This window comes from Chiloscyllium punctatum, chromosome 11 (assembly GCF_047496795.1).
Source record: "Chiloscyllium punctatum isolate Juve2018m chromosome 11, sChiPun1.3, whole genome shotgun sequence".
Lineage (NCBI taxonomy): Eukaryota > Metazoa > Chordata > Chondrichthyes > Orectolobiformes > Hemiscylliidae > Chiloscyllium > Chiloscyllium punctatum.
Genome location: NC_092749.1, coordinates 106,987,540 through 107,005,808, shown reverse-complemented (window position 1 = coordinate 107,005,808; position 18,269 = coordinate 106,987,540). Strand labels below are relative to the sequence as shown.

The 18,269-nt window shown below is 43.9% G+C and overlaps 1 protein-coding gene across 3 annotated transcripts in view; it reads right to left on the bottom strand.

Annotated features, from left to right (window-relative positions):
- Nucleotides 1–18,269, bottom strand: part of plcb1 (phospholipase C beta 1) — an 834,527-nt gene that overhangs the window by 51,067 nt on the left and 765,191 nt on the right. For all 3 annotated transcript variants that reach the window (XM_072581462.1, XM_072581463.1, XM_072581461.1), the window contains 3 exons: nucleotides 13,135–13,211; nucleotides 12,944–13,033; nucleotides 5,820–5,877 (listed from right to left, as the gene is read on the bottom strand). In XM_072581462.1, coding sequence (XP_072437563.1) covers nucleotides 5,820–5,877; nucleotides 12,944–13,033; nucleotides 13,135–13,211 — 225 coding nt within the window. The remainder of the gene's footprint in view (nucleotides 1–5,819; nucleotides 5,878–12,943; nucleotides 13,034–13,134; nucleotides 13,212–18,269) is intronic.

Genomic DNA, 18,269 nt, shown 5'->3' with positions numbered 1-18,269 from the left:
CTGGAGACTGGAACCTGAGGCTGGAATCTAACCCAGGTGCCTGGTGCTGGGAGGCTGCAGTGCTAACCACTGAGCCACCGTGCCACCCTAATTTTGTTAGATTATTTGTCCATATACTGCGGGCATTGCTGGTGAGGTCAGCATTCAACATCAATTCCTAATTTCCCTGGACAAGGCATTGATAAGCTGTTTTCTTAATCACTGCAGTCCTTGGAGTGCAGGACCACTCACAATACTATTGGGGAGGGAGTTGCAAAACCCAAACCAAATTGTCCAATGTTAGATGTGATTCCACAATTGGACAGAACTTGCTAAATAATCCGGAATGCGTGAAGCGATACACTGGGAACCACATTAGGAATGTCAGTGGGGTTTGTTGTGTGGTACACATGGGTATACTGCAAGTTACATATACAAGGCCCTGTTGTGACTCAATAAAACAAGTAACAGCTACTCTCTGGTTCATTTCTCAGGGCAATGCTTTGATAAATCAGAGTCAACCAGCCTGATTTAGTTATTTAAGAGAAGCTCATCAGTCATCTAACTGCTGCATTCTCCATAGCAATGCCTCTGCCAATCAGAATCCACTTGCCAACCAATCAGCAGTCTCCTCTCTTGCATTTATTTTCTCTCTACATGGCTAACCCTGTGAATTGCCCTGATGAGTGCAAGTCAGAAAGATTTTTTTCTCTTAGCAATATGTGACCAAGCGACTGCTTTTAATACTGTGTGTCTGAAAGTGTCAAAAACATCCATGCCTGCTCCAGCAGCAGATTAGCACGGGCTGGAGGCAGAAAGGTGTGTTCTAATGGAGGTGAAAGGAAGTTGTTCTTTACAAAATAAAGGCGATGAGTGTTGGAGGCTCAGCCAAGGATCACACAGGACACGGAGTTTGTAAATTCTCTGTTCTAGCCAATGGCGAGTGAGACAAACAAAATCAGTGCGAGGGAACAAAGTTGGATCAGTTCCAAATGGGCATGGAATTTGGATGTGGCCATTTCAGTGAGTGGGCTATGTGTGATTTGGAGGTGCCAATGTTGATCTGGGGTGGACAAATCACACAACACCAGGTTATAGCCCAACAGGTTGATTTGGAAGCACTAGCTTTCAGAGTGCTGCTCCTTTACCAGGTAGCTGTGGGGAGGAGGATCATAAGACACAGAATTTATAACTATTGCTATAAATTCTGTGTCTTATGATCCTCCTCCCCACAGCTACCTGATGAAAGAGCGGCGTTTCGAAAGCTAGTGCTTCCAAATAAACCTGTTGGACTATAACCTGGTGTTGTGAGATTTTTAACTTTGGGGTACTTGTGGCAGTGAAACTGAAACCAAAATGGGATTTCTTGGATGTTGCTGAAACAGATAGTTGTCAGAGTGAGCAAGATGTACAGTGTAGGGTCCAACCTAACTTTGAAATAAGATTTGACAGGGTCAGGTTAAGCTTGATACACCCAAACTGGAGATTTCAGTGGCCATTTCAGTGAGTGGGCTATGTGTGATTTGGAGGTGCCAATGTTGATCTGGGGTGGACAAATCACACAACACCAGGTTATAGCCCAACAGGTTGATTTGGAAGCACTAGCTTTCAGAGTGCTGCTCCTTTACCAGGTAGCTGTGGGGAGGAGGATCATAAGACACAGAATTTATAACTATTGCTATAAATTCTGTGTCTTATGATCCTCCTCCCCACAGCTACCTGATGAAAGAGCGGCGTTTCGAAAGCTAGTGCTTCCAAATAAACCTGTTGGACTATAACCTGGTGTTGTGAGATTTTTAATTTTGGGGTACTTGTGGCAGTGAAACTGAAACCAAAATGGGATTTCTTGGATGTTGCTGAAACAGATAGTTGTCAGAGTGAGCAAGATGTACAGTGTAGGGTCCAACCTAACTTTGAAATAAGATTTGACAGGGTCAGGTTAAGCTTGATACACCCAAACTGGAGATTCAATAAAGGGTCAAAGACACTGCGTTTCTGATGGACCCACAACAAATGGTTTGCGTTCAAGCTTACACAGGCTCTGAGAAACAGGCCATTTGGCCCAACAATCCCATGCTAGCAAAAATACCTGTATTATCTTACACAAATGTGCTTGCCAAACATCTTGCTTACAGAGCAATGGATAGCTCAGTGGTTAACACTGCTGCCTCACAGCACCAGTTCAACTCAACTCTCAGGTAACTGTGTGTCAGTGCACGTTCTCCCAGCATGTGCGTGGATTTCCCCCGGGTACTCCAGTTTCCTCCCACAGCCCAAAGATGTGCAGGTTAGGATGGATTGGCCATGCTAAATTGTCAATAATATCCAGGGATATGCAGGCTAGGTGGGTTAGCCACGGGAAATATGGGGTTACGGGGATAGGGATGGGTGGGATGCTGTTTGGAGGGTCAGTGCAGACCTGATTGGCTGAATGGCTTCTCTCTGCGCTGTTGGCATTCTATAATTCTAAAATAAAGGTTAGCAAAGACACAGATCAAATCAGATTGAAGAATCAAAATGCCCTTGATGTGTCATTGAAGCAAAATGCCAAGTGACCAGAATGGCTGAATTCTGCCAACCTGAAAATGGGAGGCTGTCCGCCAGTTAGTGGGAAGCATCTTTTGTGGGAACAACAACCAAAAGGGGCAAACATTTCCCAGGAAGGGCACGGAGCGGGAATTGGCAGAGATGGAGTGTCTCAGGTCTTCTCAGACTTAGCTCTGTTTTATAAGATCCAGCAAAAATACTCAAGATTGATAATCCTGCTGGGGAGCGGATGTGATTCATTTTCCAGAGAAACACGACCTTTCAGAAGATCCATGTGATCAGCTTTCTCTTCAGTCTTAGCTTCGTACTCTAAGATCCTGTACTTTATCAGTCAGGACCCTCAAATGAAGAATACCATTACCTGGGGAGCTGGCTCCCTCTGCTGGACACATAGGTGAAGCCAGAATGAGAACAAAGCTGGAACCCACGACGAGTTGAGATGATTGTCTTCTTTATTGATATGCATCAGTTACCTTTCCTTATTTTTTACATATATGTATATATCCTGTTTTTACACACTGTTTCACTTCATGTTTTTGTCTGTTTAATTCTCCCTTTGGAGTCAGAATGCTGTGTGCTCGATGAAATTGTCCACACACAGTAGTCGCATACAGTCACTGAAGGGTTAGCAAATAGTGCTCAACAGCTGTTCGCGAACACATCGTACAATCAGTTCATATAATTTGTACATTAAGAACCCCGAAGGCTTAAAGTTTTTTTTTCCCCAAATCTTCCCGACTTAAAACAGGAAAGAGAAACTGGCATCCTTCTGCCTTCCTACAGGAGGCTTACGGTCACATTGGAGAGTATTGAAAAGAGGTTTACCAAGATGGCGCCTGGATTGGAGTGTCTTAGCGACAAGGAGAGGTTGGACAAATTTGGATTGTTTTCACCCGAGCTTCAGAGGCTGAGGGGCAACCTGATAAAAGTATATAAAATTATCAGAGGCTTGGTAGTCGGAGTCTTTTCTCCCAGGGTGGAAATCTCAAACACTCGAGGGCATAGTTTCAACGTGCATCATGGAATCGCTATAGTGTGGAAACAGGCCCTTTGGCCCAATAGGTCCACACCAACCCTCCAAAGTCCCACCCAGACCTCTTCCCCTACATTTACCTATGACTAATGCACCTAGTCCACACATTCCTGAACACTATGGGCAATTTAGCCTGGCCAGTCCACCCTAACCTGCACAGCTTTGGACCGTGGGAGGGAACTGGAGCGCCCAGAGGAAACCCACTCAGACAAGGGGAGAACGTGCAAATTCCACATAGACAGTCACCCGAAGCTGGAATCGAACCTGAGTCCCTGGTGCTGTGAGGCAACAGCGCTAACCAATGAGCCACCGTGCGAGGGGGAAAGTTTAAAGGAGATGTGCAAGGCACGCTTTTTACACAGAGGGTCATAGGTGCCTGAAACATGGTGCCAGGGAAGGTGCTGGGAGCAGATATGATAACAACATTTAACAGGCATTTAGGCAGGCACATGTACAGGCAGGGAATAGACGGATATGGATCACATGCAGGCAAGTGGGATGAGCTTAGAATGGCAGCATGGTCAGCAAAGACATCCTGGGCCGAACAGCCCATCCAGTGGTCTCCTGTCTTTTTTTATTCATTTGCGGGATGAGGGTGTTGCTGGCTAGGCATTTATTGTCCATCACCAATGTTCCAGATGCCCACTGCTGCTGAAGACTGCATAAATTTTACAATGCCTTTTAATCAGATATACAGATAATGTCACTGGTCTACCAATCCAGAATCCAGTCTTAGTGTTTTGGAGGCATGGGTTTAAAACCCAACACAACGTGTTTGAATTCATTAACAAACAATCTGGAACAAAAGGTCTAGTAACAATTGTCAATAGTTGTGAAAACCCATCTGGCTCATTAATGACCGTAGACATTAAGAAATCTGCCGTCCTTACAAGGTCTGGCCTACATGTGGCTCTAGACTAACAGCAAAGTAGTTAACTCTTAACTGTCCTCTGGGTAATTAGGAATGGACAATAAATGCTGACCTGGCCAGAGACCCTCTCATCCCGTGAATGAATAATACAAAAGGGTTAGGAGAGCTCTCAAGTAGCAGTCCATTCAGATAAATGTGTGGCAGCATTGCAACAAAAATAAACAGAATAGATTGATAAGGCCTTACGTCTAAATAAACTTTTTAATTGACACGGTACAAGCTAATCACCATGAGGTGAACAATGAATGTGATGCAGTGGTAGCGACCCTACCTCTCAGCCAGGAGGCCTGGGTTCAAGGCACCACCTGCTTCAGCGGTTGATTGGGAGGGTGGCACAGTGGTTAGTACTGCTGCCTCACAGCACCAGAGACCCGGGTTCAACTCCCGCCTCAGGCAACTGTCTGTGTGGAGTTTGCACATTCTCCCCATGTCTGTGTGGGTTTCCTCCCACAGTCCAAAGATGTGCAGGTTAGGTGAATTGGCCACACTAAATTGCCTGTAGTGTTAGGTGAAGGGGTAAATGTAGGGGAATGGGTCTGGGTGGGTTGGTCTTCGGAGGGTTGGTGTGGACTTGTTGGGCCAAACGGCCTGTTTCCACACTGTAAGTAATCTAATCTAAAATGTTTACATTCACATTGAAGCTGTCCAAAATATGCAAAAAGGGACATGGGAGGGAATCAAAGACAACAACCTATTCAATGACTGGACACAACTCTCTATGACTCACCACTGTCAAGTACACAGACTCCAAATATGTCTGTAATAGGGCAATGGATATAAAACATAAATAAGGTGTTGTTTTAGTACTGGGACCAGGAGGTTGTTTGAGGTTATACATGGAGAGCTATACCTCCAGCCTCACAGTGGGATCCCTGATAGCATTGACCAAAAATAGAAAAACATCAGGTTCTGTCACCTTCAAAAGGGCATCAGAAAAGGTAAAGCATTTACAAAGCCTCAGCTTGAGGGACATAGACTTGAAATCTACTGGGTAGCATGGTGGCTCAGTGGTTAGCACTGCTGCCTCACAGTGCCAGGGACCCAGGTTTGATTCCAGCTTCAGGGGTAACTATCTGTGTGGAGTTTGCACATTCTCCCCGTGTCTGCGTGGGTTTCCTCTGTGTGCTCCAGTTTCCTCCTACAATCCAAAGATGTGCAGGTTAGGGTGAATTGGCCATGCTAAATTGCCCACAGTGTTCAGGGATGTGTAGGTGAGATGTATTAGTCAGGGGTGAATAAAGGATAATGGGAATGGGTTTGGGGGGGTCGTGGGCCACAGGGCCTATTTCCACACCGTCCGGATTCTATAAAACAATATTTGCTACCTACCCTTTTGATTGACTGCACCACTTCGTGAATGTAAGATCGGATGATTTCAGTCTTCTCCCTGCAATCAGATGGTAAAATGTGTTCAGGTATTGAATTCAATGCACCATGCACTTTTTTGGTCTGCCTGTATTAATCTCTACCACGACAGCGTCAGTACAAATTCAAGTGACAGATCTTTGAAAAGAATAATCCTTAATGTTCTGAATCAGTCATGTGAACTGAACATGAGGTTACAAAGAATTAGTTCAGTGATGCTCAGATACAATTCACAACTGTGACTACTGTATATTATTCAATCAGTCTACAGCTAATGTGTCCTCTACAATCGTAAATCTAACTTCCTGTGCACAAAAGGCCAGAAAAGTAAACTTCCTTTATGTTAACCATCTTCACAATACCTTCAATGTTTTTAGCCATTGTTCTATTCATCAAAACGCACCTTTGTCTAAGCCTAATACATTAATTTTATCCTTTGCAAGTGATATTTTGAAAAACCATTCCCACACTTCTGTATGTTCACCATATCCCAGCAATTCTGAAGGAGATCTTCAAATTGAACATGCTGAAGAGAGTATCTCATTGCTGAAGATTTACAACTTGCATGTTTCAGAAAGGATGTGAAGAATGTCACGTCTCAGACCAGCACAACTTGTACTGTGGGAGGAAAGGGTGTTGACTGGTTGGGGCATTGCCATGGAGAAAATAGTAAAGAACTATGGGCTCCCAAAGCTACTTGTGAGTCAAAAAGAAAGATGCAAGGCTTGAACATTCTCCTTTTGTTTACAGAGAATGGGTCTCTGCATTTGAATACACATTGCAGGTGTAAATGAGCTGCATTGCAAGCTTGGCTGATTGTCCATGAGAATGCTTTGGCCAAACGATGTCAACGTGCTAACCAATCAACATCCTTTCCTCCTGCAGTATAAGTTGTTGTGATAGTCTGAAATGTGACATTCTTGCATTTGTCCTGAAGGGGACACGGTGGTAAGATTTGGCCACACATCACTCTTTTCATCAACATTCAAGTTCTGTACGAGTGCACAATTGTTTATACATCCAATTCCCTTATGAAAGTCACTATCGAATCTGGTTCCATCATTGTTTGCACATTCTCCCCATGTCTGCGTGGGTTTCCTCTGGGTGTTCCAGTTTCCTCCCACAGTCCAAAGATGTGCAGGTTAGGGTGAATTGGTCATACTAAATTGCCCATAGAGTTAGGTGCAGGGGTAAATATGGGGAATGGGTGGCTTACTCTTTGGAGGGTCGGTGTGCACTAGTTGGGCCGAAGGGCATGTTTTTACACTGTCGGGAATCTAAAGTAACCTAATCTAATCTAAACCATTTGAAATCATAACACACTGTGTTGAAAAAAAACACCTCGTTTCCTACTTGGTCCTTTCGTCAATCCTTTTAGCACCGTGTCCTCTAATTATTGATCCTCAGGCCACCATCTATTCTATCCGAATCCCCACATAATTCTGAACATCTCGATGAAAGTTCCTCTGAACTTTCACGGCTGTAAGCAGAACAATCCCAGATTTCCCAGTCTCCCCACATCAGCCTAAAATATCGTCTGTTTGTCAATTTTGTGGCAATTGTTCAATGAGTGAAACAGTGACAATTAGAATTATGAGGGATAGCAGAATTCTGCATTCAGCAGATATTTTCTTGAGAATTGCATTGATGTGACCTTTCTAGGATTCTGGATTAGAGTGGTGCTGGAAAAGCACAGCAGTTCAGGCAGCATCCGAGGAGCAGGAAAACCGACGTTTCGGGCAAAAGCCCTTCATCAGGAAGAGACTAAACAATCATGAAGAACAGCGTTGAGAGATTGGACATTCTTTAAAAGGACTGCGTTTATATTTTCTCAGTGTAACGTGCAATGGGGCAGATCTTCAGTTCGGTGGTGGGGCTAATGCATTCTCCACTGACAGCAATTTCAAATATGACTCGCATTTCTTTTGTTAGGAATGTGATCTGGGTATGGGATTTGGGAGGGTTAGTGCAACTTGGCTTTTAAATACATCTTGTGTACGATAGAGGACAAGTCCAACTTCCACTGTCAATCACCTCCCACATGTGAAGCTGTACACTTTGGTGTGAAAAATAAATAGGAAGTGTATTATTTAAATGGTGAGCTGTGGGGACGGGTAGCTGTACAATGCGATCTAGGAGTCCTTGTGCACCAGTCAATTAAAGTAGACAGACAGGTGCAAAGAGCAATTAGGAAGGCAAATGGTATATTGGCTTTCACTGCAAGAGTTTGGAAGTAGGGATGTCTTATAATTGTTATATGGGTCTTTGGTGAGACCTCACCTAGAGTACTGCATGCAGCTTTGGTCTCCCTACCAAATAAAGGTTTGACTTGCCATTAAGGGAGTGCAACAGAGGTTTAACTAGGTTTATATTGGGGATGGCAGGACTGTCCCATGAAGGGAGACGGGTCTCCTGTTAAACTTGAAAGGGTGCAGAAAAATATTTACAAGAGTTTAAGTGACAGGGAGAAGTTGAATATATTGGGGCTATTTTCCCTGCAGTGTCGGAGGCTGAACGATGATCTTATCAAGATTTATAAAATCATGAGAGTATGGATAGGGTGAATAGGCAAGGACTTTTTCCCAGGGTAGGGGAGTTCAAAATTAGAGGGCATAGGTTTAAGGTGAGAGGGAAAAGATATAAAAGGACCTAAGGGTCAACTTTTTCACACAGAGGGTGGTGCGTGTATGGAATGACCTGCCAGAGGAAGTGGTGGAGGCTGGTAGAATTCTAGCATTTAAAAGGCATCTGGATGGGTATATGAATATGAAGGGTTTAGAGGGATATGGGTCAAATACTACAAATGGGACTAGATCAGTTTAGGATATCTGGTTGGCATGGACGAGTTGGATCGAAAGGTCTGTTTCTGTGCTGTACATCTCTATGACTCTATTACTGGGCCGGCATTTATGTTGAGATGAGAAGGATGAGAGGGGATCTGAGGGAAATTCAGAGAATTCTCACAGGGCTGCAAAGATTGCATGCATGTAGGATGTTTTTCCCGGCCGGGGAGTCTAGAACTAGGGGTCAAAGTCTAAGGATACATTTAGGACTGAGATGAGGAAACATTTTACCACACAAAGGACTGAGAGCCTATCGAATTCTCTACCACAGAGGGCTGTGGAGATCAAGTATATTCAGAAAGAAAGATTTTTTTTTAGATTTTAATGGCATCAAGGAATATGTGAAGAAATCACGAATACAGTGGCTCAGTGGTTAGCACTGCTACCTCACAGCAGCAGGGACCTGGGTTCGGTTCCAGCCTCGGGCGACTGTCTGTGTGGAGTTTGCACATTCTCCCAGTGTCTGCGAGGGTTTCCTCCAGGTACTCTGGTTTCCTCCCACATTCCAAAGATATGCAGGTCAGGTGAATTGGCCATGCTAAATTGTCCATAGTTTTAGGTGCATTAGTCAGAGGGGGGGTGGGTTACTCTTCGGAGGGTCGGTGTGGACTGGTTGGGCCGAAGGGCCTGTTTCCACACTGTAGGGAATCTAATCTAATCTAGTCCAAAGACGTGCATGTTAGGGTGGATTAGCCCAGTAAATTGCCCCATTGTGTCCAGGGATGTGGCTCAGTCATGGGAAATATGCAGTTACAGGGATAGGGGGATGGGTCTGGGTGGGATATTTTTCGGCGTGGCGGTGTGGACTCAATAGGCCAATTACCTGCTTCCATGCTGTAGGGATTCGATGATGTGATTCTACGTTTGTTGAGACAGTGGACCAGCTGTGGTCAATCTCAATGAAGAAGCAGAGCTGAAGGGCCAAATGGCCTATTCTTGCTCTCCTTTTGTAAGGAAGCAAATCTCTGGGCATGATCGAGGCATCAAGCACGAGACTTTAGGAGCAGGATCAATTCTCTGTGGTACCTGAACATGACAAAGTTGACACGTAAGTGGTGCTGGTCCAGGTTCCTGATGTTCACCACTACCCTGCTCAGAAAACTCGGACCAATGTCTATGGTTGTGACACCAACAAAGCCTGTGTAACATCCCAAATCATGGTCAGCAACAGCTTCGCAAGTCAACTAATAATACATTAAGCATTCGTGAGGAGGGGTCACCGGACCCGAAATGTTAACTTTGATTTGTCCCCAAAGATGCTGCCAGACCTGCTGAGCTTTTCCAGCAATGTCTGTTTCTGTTTTTGATGCCCAGCATTCGCAGTTCTTTCGGTTTTTAATGTATTTAGACAGCTCACCGCCATCCCATAGGTTTCTGCCAACACTGATGCGCAGGATTAAGGGGGCAGCGAATATACTTCAGAGATAAAACGACCACAGAATTATACAAAGGGGTAGGGGGTGTAGGGCAGATGGTGATATTACCCACCCCACAGAAGAGGCAACAAAGCTCACAAAGTGCATCAGATGTTCACGTTCAGAGCAGAACAGCTTCTTCGATTTGACTTAAATTACAATCGGAACTAAATCCTTGGACAATGAACTGCAGCATTCGCAGGAAAAGAAAACCTTTCCAATCACACATGGCACAGCTGGATCTCAGGAAAGCCACAGTAGATTCGGGAGGTAGTTATTTGCCAATTGTTTAAGTATCGAGACACACACGCAGAGATGGCAGTGAGCTATTTACAGACTCCATAACCTCTGCCAGGAAGAAAGAGGTAAACAAACTGCTACTATCACTCCCATCCTGCTGTGTCTATGAATGTGGAGCCTTGGTTTATTATCACACTTGCAATGGCAGAGTTCTGTTGGAAGCCACACCATTATATATATATAAAAAAAATGAATTTTATTCTCAAGACGTTCCTTTCAGGTTCAGTTTTGGCAGGGCAGGAGTTTTGGGTTTACCTACTCTGACCTCAGAATCACAGAACCCTGAGAAACCAAGAGAAATGCTCTCTGTTGCATTTTTTTTTCAAATGAGGTTATAACTGACTGAATTGACCCCACATATAAAATGCCTTAAGCAGTTTGCAGAAAACGGCAACCTTGGAAGGCTCTGCCACAAAAACGGGGAAGGGATCCTTCAAAAAGGGAACGGGATGGTTTGCTACAGGGGAAATAAAGAATTGCATGGTTGTTGGAAAAGGGGCAAGGAAGTGGAACACTTTGGACACTGCCATTTCAGTGATTATAGTCTCTTGATCACTTGTTTGTCAGGGATTAATTAACTCCAGGAGTTAGCTTATTTAAAACAGTAAAACACATTGTAAGTTAAAAATCAAACCTTAAAAAGAACTGATTTCTGAGAGTGCTGGTTGCAGATCCAAAGCAGATGAACTCTCAGACAGAGTCGCAACGTTGTATACAGACAGCACGTGGGGTCCTTAAGACCATTAAACACAGGAGCAAAAATTAGGCCATTCAGCCCATCGAGTCTGCTCCGCCATTCAATCATGGCTGATATGTTTCTCAACCCCATTCTCCTGCTTTCTCCCCCTAACCCCTCATCTCCCTGATATTCAAGAGCCTATCTATCTCCGTCTTAAGTACACTCAATGACCCGGCCTCCACAGCCTTCGGTGGCAGTGAACTCCGTGGATTCACCACTCTCTGGCTGAAGAAGTTTCTACCTCAAAGGTGAACTTTTTTAAAGGCAAAGTACACAATAGTTCTCTCAAAGAGCTGGTACAGGAGAGGTAGGCTAAATGGCTTCCTTGTGTACTTTTAAGATCAAATGACTGTGGTACCTTATCAATGGGAAGACAGTAGTTAAGAGCGATGTGAGACCTGATCATATAAAAGTTGTGTGAACTCCGCAGACTTCAGGTATAGCAGGTATATGGAGTTAGGTCAGAGATTACCAACGATCCTCAATGAGTGGTGGACAAAGGCTTGAGGGGCTGAATGGCCTACTCCTGTTCCTATGCTTCTATAAATAATTAAATGACAATAACACAGCAATATGAAAATAGCCCCGGAGCCCCTACCCTTTCCCCTGACCATTACATTTCCCCCTGAGCTCACCATGCAGTTCCCTTTTAAAAGAAACAATACAGAAAGCCTTTGGAGTGCCACTGTTTTTTTTCCTGAAATGGTGCTCCATCAAACACTATCATTTGGGAGAAACTGGTCGACACATGAGCAGAAACAATTTTCAAAACGTTCATCGTCAGCCTTCCGGCTCTTTTGATGGACGCTGCCGGAAAATGAGATAACCTTCTGAGCTGACAACCAGCAATTGAGGATCTACAGCAATTGCCTACGCTTCGGAAAATACAGTAAATTTGTCTGTCATGAATAAAGAGATAAAACTGCTCATGTCGGTCTTAAATGCCAAGGTCACTGACTGAGGATCTTAATCGAAGAGTAGGAGTTACTTGCTCCTGAAGACAATTAGAATGAGGGAAAGTTCTTTATCGCGTGGTTCATGGGCACCACATAAATGTGTGGGTTTTTTTTCAAAGGGAATATTTTAATCCTTGTGACAAAAGCCAAGTCTTTGTCCATTGCCACAAAGGGAAACAATTTCTGTCTTATCATACATTTTGAGGAAGACCAAGTGCGACTTGAAATTTCCCTCTTGATGAAACATTTCTTTTGAGAAGGTTCCCTCTCACCAGGTCTCCCTCTGCCACAGAAGGACCTTAGTGTGGCTAGTAATTTCTTTGAAAGAAGAGGTTGCTTTTAAGTTCAACTTAATCGTCAAGCTTTTGCCAGGAACTGGATGCGTTCAAGCCAAGCTGAGGCAACTTGTGGAATTCTGCCCCTTATTAATCCTTCAAGAGTAGACAATGGGGAGCATTCAGAAATCTTCAGCCAGGCAGTCTGAATGAGTTAGATCAGCTGGCACTAACTCGTTTGAAATAAGAGGTGGTACGTGAATGGGGATGGTGGCAACTTCTCTGTTGACTTCCAGGGACAGTTCTTCCATTTGAGGAATGAAGGATTGTGTTGCTCACCACCTTGAAGGACAAGTCTGGCTGGGTTGGGGAGGGGTGGGGTGGGGTTTACGGCGGATGGGGACTCTAAAGTGTTGCCCTCTGCTCTCCCTGGCTCCACATCTTTAAAACAGTATTAATATTTCAAAACAAAAGCACAGAGACTTTGCCGACAGGATACCATCAAAGCCACCCTGAAGACCGAAACAACGCATCTCATGCACAGACTGAGGACGACTCACTCTTCCATCTGGTTTTTGTCTTTCGATTTTGCCTCCGTTATCTTCTCCTGGCGCTTCTTGTCCATCTTCTTCTTCAGTTCCTTCTTCTCCCTGGAAAGAACAGCAGAGGAAACATTGGCTCGCCTTCGCAAATTTCAGCCGGAGATTAGCCGGAGACAAAAAGTTATGAAAGTTGTATGTCAGGGGCTTACTTTTCACAGAGCTCCCTCAGTTTCTTCAACTGGTTGGCTTGGCATTCCTCAGCGATTTCTGTCAGCTTTTGCACGAGCTGTGAAAATTAGAAGTCAACAACAGGTAAACTTTATGGCAGGGTTACTGAGGTCCTATTTTCCTGTGAGAGATCAAGAAAGAATGGATAATGTTTGCACTTCTCTGATACGTCCCTTTATAAGACTAGATACCTTCATTCCTAAGTGAACATATGAGGAAGGAACAAGAGTTGGCTGCTTGGGCCTTCAAGTCTGCTCCTCCATTGAACAGGAACACGGCTGATCCGATTTGAACCTCAACTCTATATTCCTGTATATCCCTGATAATATTTCATCCCAACCATACAACTATTGGGCTAGACTCTGCTGTCAGAATAATGGTAAAGCAATTGACACTTGCTGCTATTTATACATAAATGTTACGGAAACTTCAGGCACAGAGTAGACGTGTGGTTAAATGGAGATAATTGTTTGAGTCGTGGTTTTCCGCCAGTAGTTTTAAGAAGGCGATCTCTTGTCCTCGGCCACATCCCTTTTTTGGCAGGAATTTGCTGTATTTACGCATTAATTGCCTCTCATAAATGACATGGGTTGGTGGGTTTGAGCGTCACATTCCAAATGATATTGATAATTTGCGTAACAGGAGAAAAATGTGCTTATTGGTTGACAACTCAATTAATACTGAAGGGAACAGTACCATGGAGGAGGCAGTGGTGATTTATTCAAAGAGCAAGTTAAAACATTTGAACATATCATTTGTTGTTGTAGGTAACAGGTCCCTATGTTGCTCCTTGCAAGAATATATAACCTACATTTCAAGCTCAGATGACCATCTGAAATTAGTTGCTAGTGTTTCTATCAGCACACTCAAGATTGTTCGGCAAGTGCTGCCCATTTGTGGAATCACATCAAAGAGAAGAAGTTTTGGTTAGGATTTTGCAAGTGTGGCCTGGTTAAGTACAAGTCAGTATTTTGCCTTTTACAAACAAGGTCAGGGTCATGCTGCTTGATGTCACGAACCAATTATTGCAACGTACAGCCAAGGTAGCACATCGACGCTGAGAGTCATGCACAATGCGGTTTAATGGCATGCTAGGCAGAATATCTTTTGAGTTGACAGCAGGTAGTTTAAAATTTATTGTTGTTGTAAGGAAACATGCCCCCCCAATGATCACGTGACTAAACCAAGCGGACGGAGTGAGGATGCAGATTGGTTACAATCTCACTGAATAGCAAATAAAAGAGGCTGAATAGTCTAGCCCTTTTCCTATATTTCTGGGTACTACCCTTTATTAGGAAGATATAAATGCATTGGAGACAGAGCAGAAGTGATTTACACGAATGCTTCCAGAGATGAGAAACTTCAGCTATGAGGATAAATGAAAGACTGTTGGGACTGTTCTCCCTGGAGAAAAAAAGGGCTGTGAGGGGATCAGATACAGCTTCTCAAAATCACATGTGGACTTTACAGAATAGAGAGAGAGAAGTTGTTCCAGGTCATACTAAGAAAAATGAATAAGAAGGTTAAATTTGAGGTGACATGGTGGCTCTGTATTTAGCACTGCTACCTCACAGCACCAGGGACCTGGGTTCAATTCCAGCCTTGGGCGACTGTCTCCGTGGGGTTTGGACATTCACCCTGTGTCTGTGTGAGTTTGCTTTGGTTTCCTCCCACGGTCTGAAGATGAGTATATTAGGGCGGATTGGCTATGCTAATTTGCCCATAGTGTTCAGAGATGTGTGGGTTAGCCATGGGAAATGTGGGGGTTGTGAGTCTGGGCGTGATGCTCTTGAGAAAGCCAGTATGAATTCAATAGGCCAAATGGCCTGTTTCTTCCCTGTAGGAAGTCTATGATTTAAAGCGACTTGCAAATGAAGCACGGCTGATGTGTAAAAAAAGTTTGTTTGTCACATAGAGAGTAGTTAGGATGTGGAATGTACTGCCTGGAAATATGGCAGAGGCAGGTTCAATTGAGGCCTTCAAGAGGGGCATTAGGTGGTTATTGGGATAAAAATGGTGCTTAGGGATTTGGGGAAATGGCAGAAGACTAGTTCAAAAACACCTTCTTTCCTGCTGTTATAAGACTGCTGAATGGACCTCTCAAATTTGAAATCTAATGTTGATCTTGTTGTTTGTTTACCTTCTCTGCAGCTGTAACCTTGTATTCCTTGCTCTGTTCAATCACCCTATGATCTTTGTATGCTTATGGTCTGCTTATGAACTACACACAAAACAAAACTTTTCACCGTACTTCGGTACACCTGACAATATTAAATCAAACCGAACTAGGTAAGAGAGCTTGTGCAGTCACGATGGGCCGGATCTCTTCCTTGGGGCCATAGCAATCCTGTGCTTCTGCGACACAGGGCCTCTTTCACCTACAGAGCTTGGTATGAGGCTGGAGAAAATTTGCAGGGTCGTGGGGTGTGTTGGTATGCAGAGAAAATTTGAAAAATAAGGTGAAGGTGACATTAGATTACCTACAGTGTGGAAACAGGCCCTTCAGCCCAACAAGTCCACACCGACCCGCAACCCACCCAGACCCATTCCCCTACACCTAACACTACGGGCAATTAAGCATGGCCAATTCACCTAACCTGCACATCTTTGGACTGTGGGAGGAAACCAGAGCACCCAGAAAAAACCCACGCAGACATGGGGAGAATGTGCAAACGCCACACAGTCAGTTGAACCCAGGTCTCTGGTGCTGTAAGGCAACAGTGCGAACCACTGTGCCGGCAAGAAATGCAGCACGCAACGTAGTTGGCAGATTTGACCTTACGCTGGGTAACCCCAATGGATTTCTAATCCAACGCCTTAACCACTTGGCCACGACTAATCGATTGGCGAGCCAGGTAGGATTCTTAAAGAAAAAAAGGACTTGCATTTGTAGAGCACCTTCTGTAACCACTAACATATCAAAAAGCCCAAGAGACAATGAAGCGTGTTTTTGGCTGATTGATGACTAAATATTGGCAAGGACACCCGAGATATCTTTCTTGGTGTTCTTCAAAATAATGGGTGGGGGAGGGGAATTCTTTGCATACAGCCACAAGGGAAGTTGGGATATGCATTCAAATGCTCCACCCTAACACTGGCACCTCTGACTTCGCTGGGATCATCTGTCTACATTTTTGGACAGACTTGAAACCCCAAGCTTCATACAAACAAGGAACAAATGTAGGCCACTGGGCCCTTCAAGCTCCTGGACTCAATAAGATCACGGCTGCTCTGATTTCAATCTCAACTCCTGCACATACCCTGATAATCTTTCATCCCTCTTGGCATTCTAGAACCTTTCTATCTTTGTCTCAAAGATGATTAATGATTCTGCAGCCACTGTCCTTTGCCAAATGGAATTCCAAAGACTCTGAGCTCTCTGAGAAAAAAATGTTTCCTCATCTTTGTGTTAAGTTGATGACCACTCATTTTTAAGTGATGAACCCTGGTTCTAGGTTCTCCTACAAGAGGAAACAAGAGGAGGGTGGCACTATGGCTCAGTGGTTAGCACTGTTGCCTCACAGCACCAGGGTCCCAGGTTTGATTCTGGCCGCGGGCAACTGTCTGTGTAGAGTTTGCACAGTCTCCCCATGTCTGCTTGGGCTTCCTCTGTGTATTCCAGTTTCCTTCCACAGTCCAAAGATGTGCAAGCCAGGTGAATTGGCTGTGCTAAATTGCCCAGAGTGTTAGGTGCATTTGTCAGAGAGAAATGGGTCTGGGTGGGTTATTCTTCAGAGGGTTGGTGTGGACTTGTTGGGCCGAAGGGCCTGTTTCCACACTGTAGGAAATCTAATCCTTTTTTTAGCTACTTGGTCAAGTCCCCTCAGGATCTTATATGTTTCAATTTAGTCACCTCTGACTTTCTTAAACTCCACAGGATACAGGCCTAGTCTGTCTAGCCTTTCCTTATGAGGCAACTCACTCATTCTATATATTAGTCCAGTAAACCTTCCCTGTGCTAGTTCCAATCCTTCTGTACATACACTGACCAGTATTGTATGCAGTGGTTCAGATGCAGTCTCAGGCAGAATGGCTGAAAATTCTGCAAATATAATGACCTCCAAAATGACTTACATTTTAATTATTTTGAAGACATTTAAGAGAGGTCATTTTTATAACACATCAGTGCAAATGACCCATAGCAATTTACACACAATAAGTTTGACTGCAGTGGAACCATTGTTACAAAAGTGCTTGGGACAGAATAGTTCAGAATTCTTCAACTGTAGTGTTCCAATAATTATTAAAGTTGCACTCAAACTTGAGGTTTGAGTTGCTTGTTGCCTGTGTCCTGACTGGCACCATGTTCTATTCACCTATCCCTCATGTGTTCACTGACCTTCATGGGCGCCCAGTCAAACAAAGACTCAAATTTTAAATTTCCAATCCTTGCTTTTAACAATCAAACAAGCTGAAACCCTCCATGCGGTTCCTATCAATATCTAAGTTATTAAATCCACAGTAAATACAGATAATAACCTAAGACACCACAACAAAGGGAAATGAGCTCATTAGCTAGAGAGCCTGTTCAGGAACACATGACTATAATTGGTGTGTAACGCAGATGTGACAATGCATTCTGGCTACCTGTCACATCAGAAATGTAATTGCTCAACTGCAAAGGCCAAAGACAGAGTTCAAAATGCGACCAGACCTGAAAAATCACACAGAGAACACAGAGGGCTAACACCTTCAACATATTGTCGAGCTAACACCAAATTGTTACAGTTAACCTGAGAATGCAACCTTTTGTGATTTACACATGAAAGAAGTGAAACTATTGTGGTATTCAAATAGATGAAAGACCCAACAAACAATCAAGGTATTTTTCAATGTATAATTCCAGTTACATCACACTGTAAACTTTTGCTATAAATTCTGTGCCTTACAATTGTGTCCTCCGCTACCACCTGATGAAGGAGCAGCGCTCCGAAAGCTAGTGCTTCCAATTAAACCTGTTGGACTATAACCTGGTGATGTGTGATTTTTAACTTTGTACACCCCAGTCCAACACCGGCATCTCCAGATCAGACCTGAAAAGAAAATGGCTGTGGAGAGTGTGTTTGCAAAGCAAATTGAAGTTAGAGGAGATTGATCTTGGATCGTGAAGATCTGA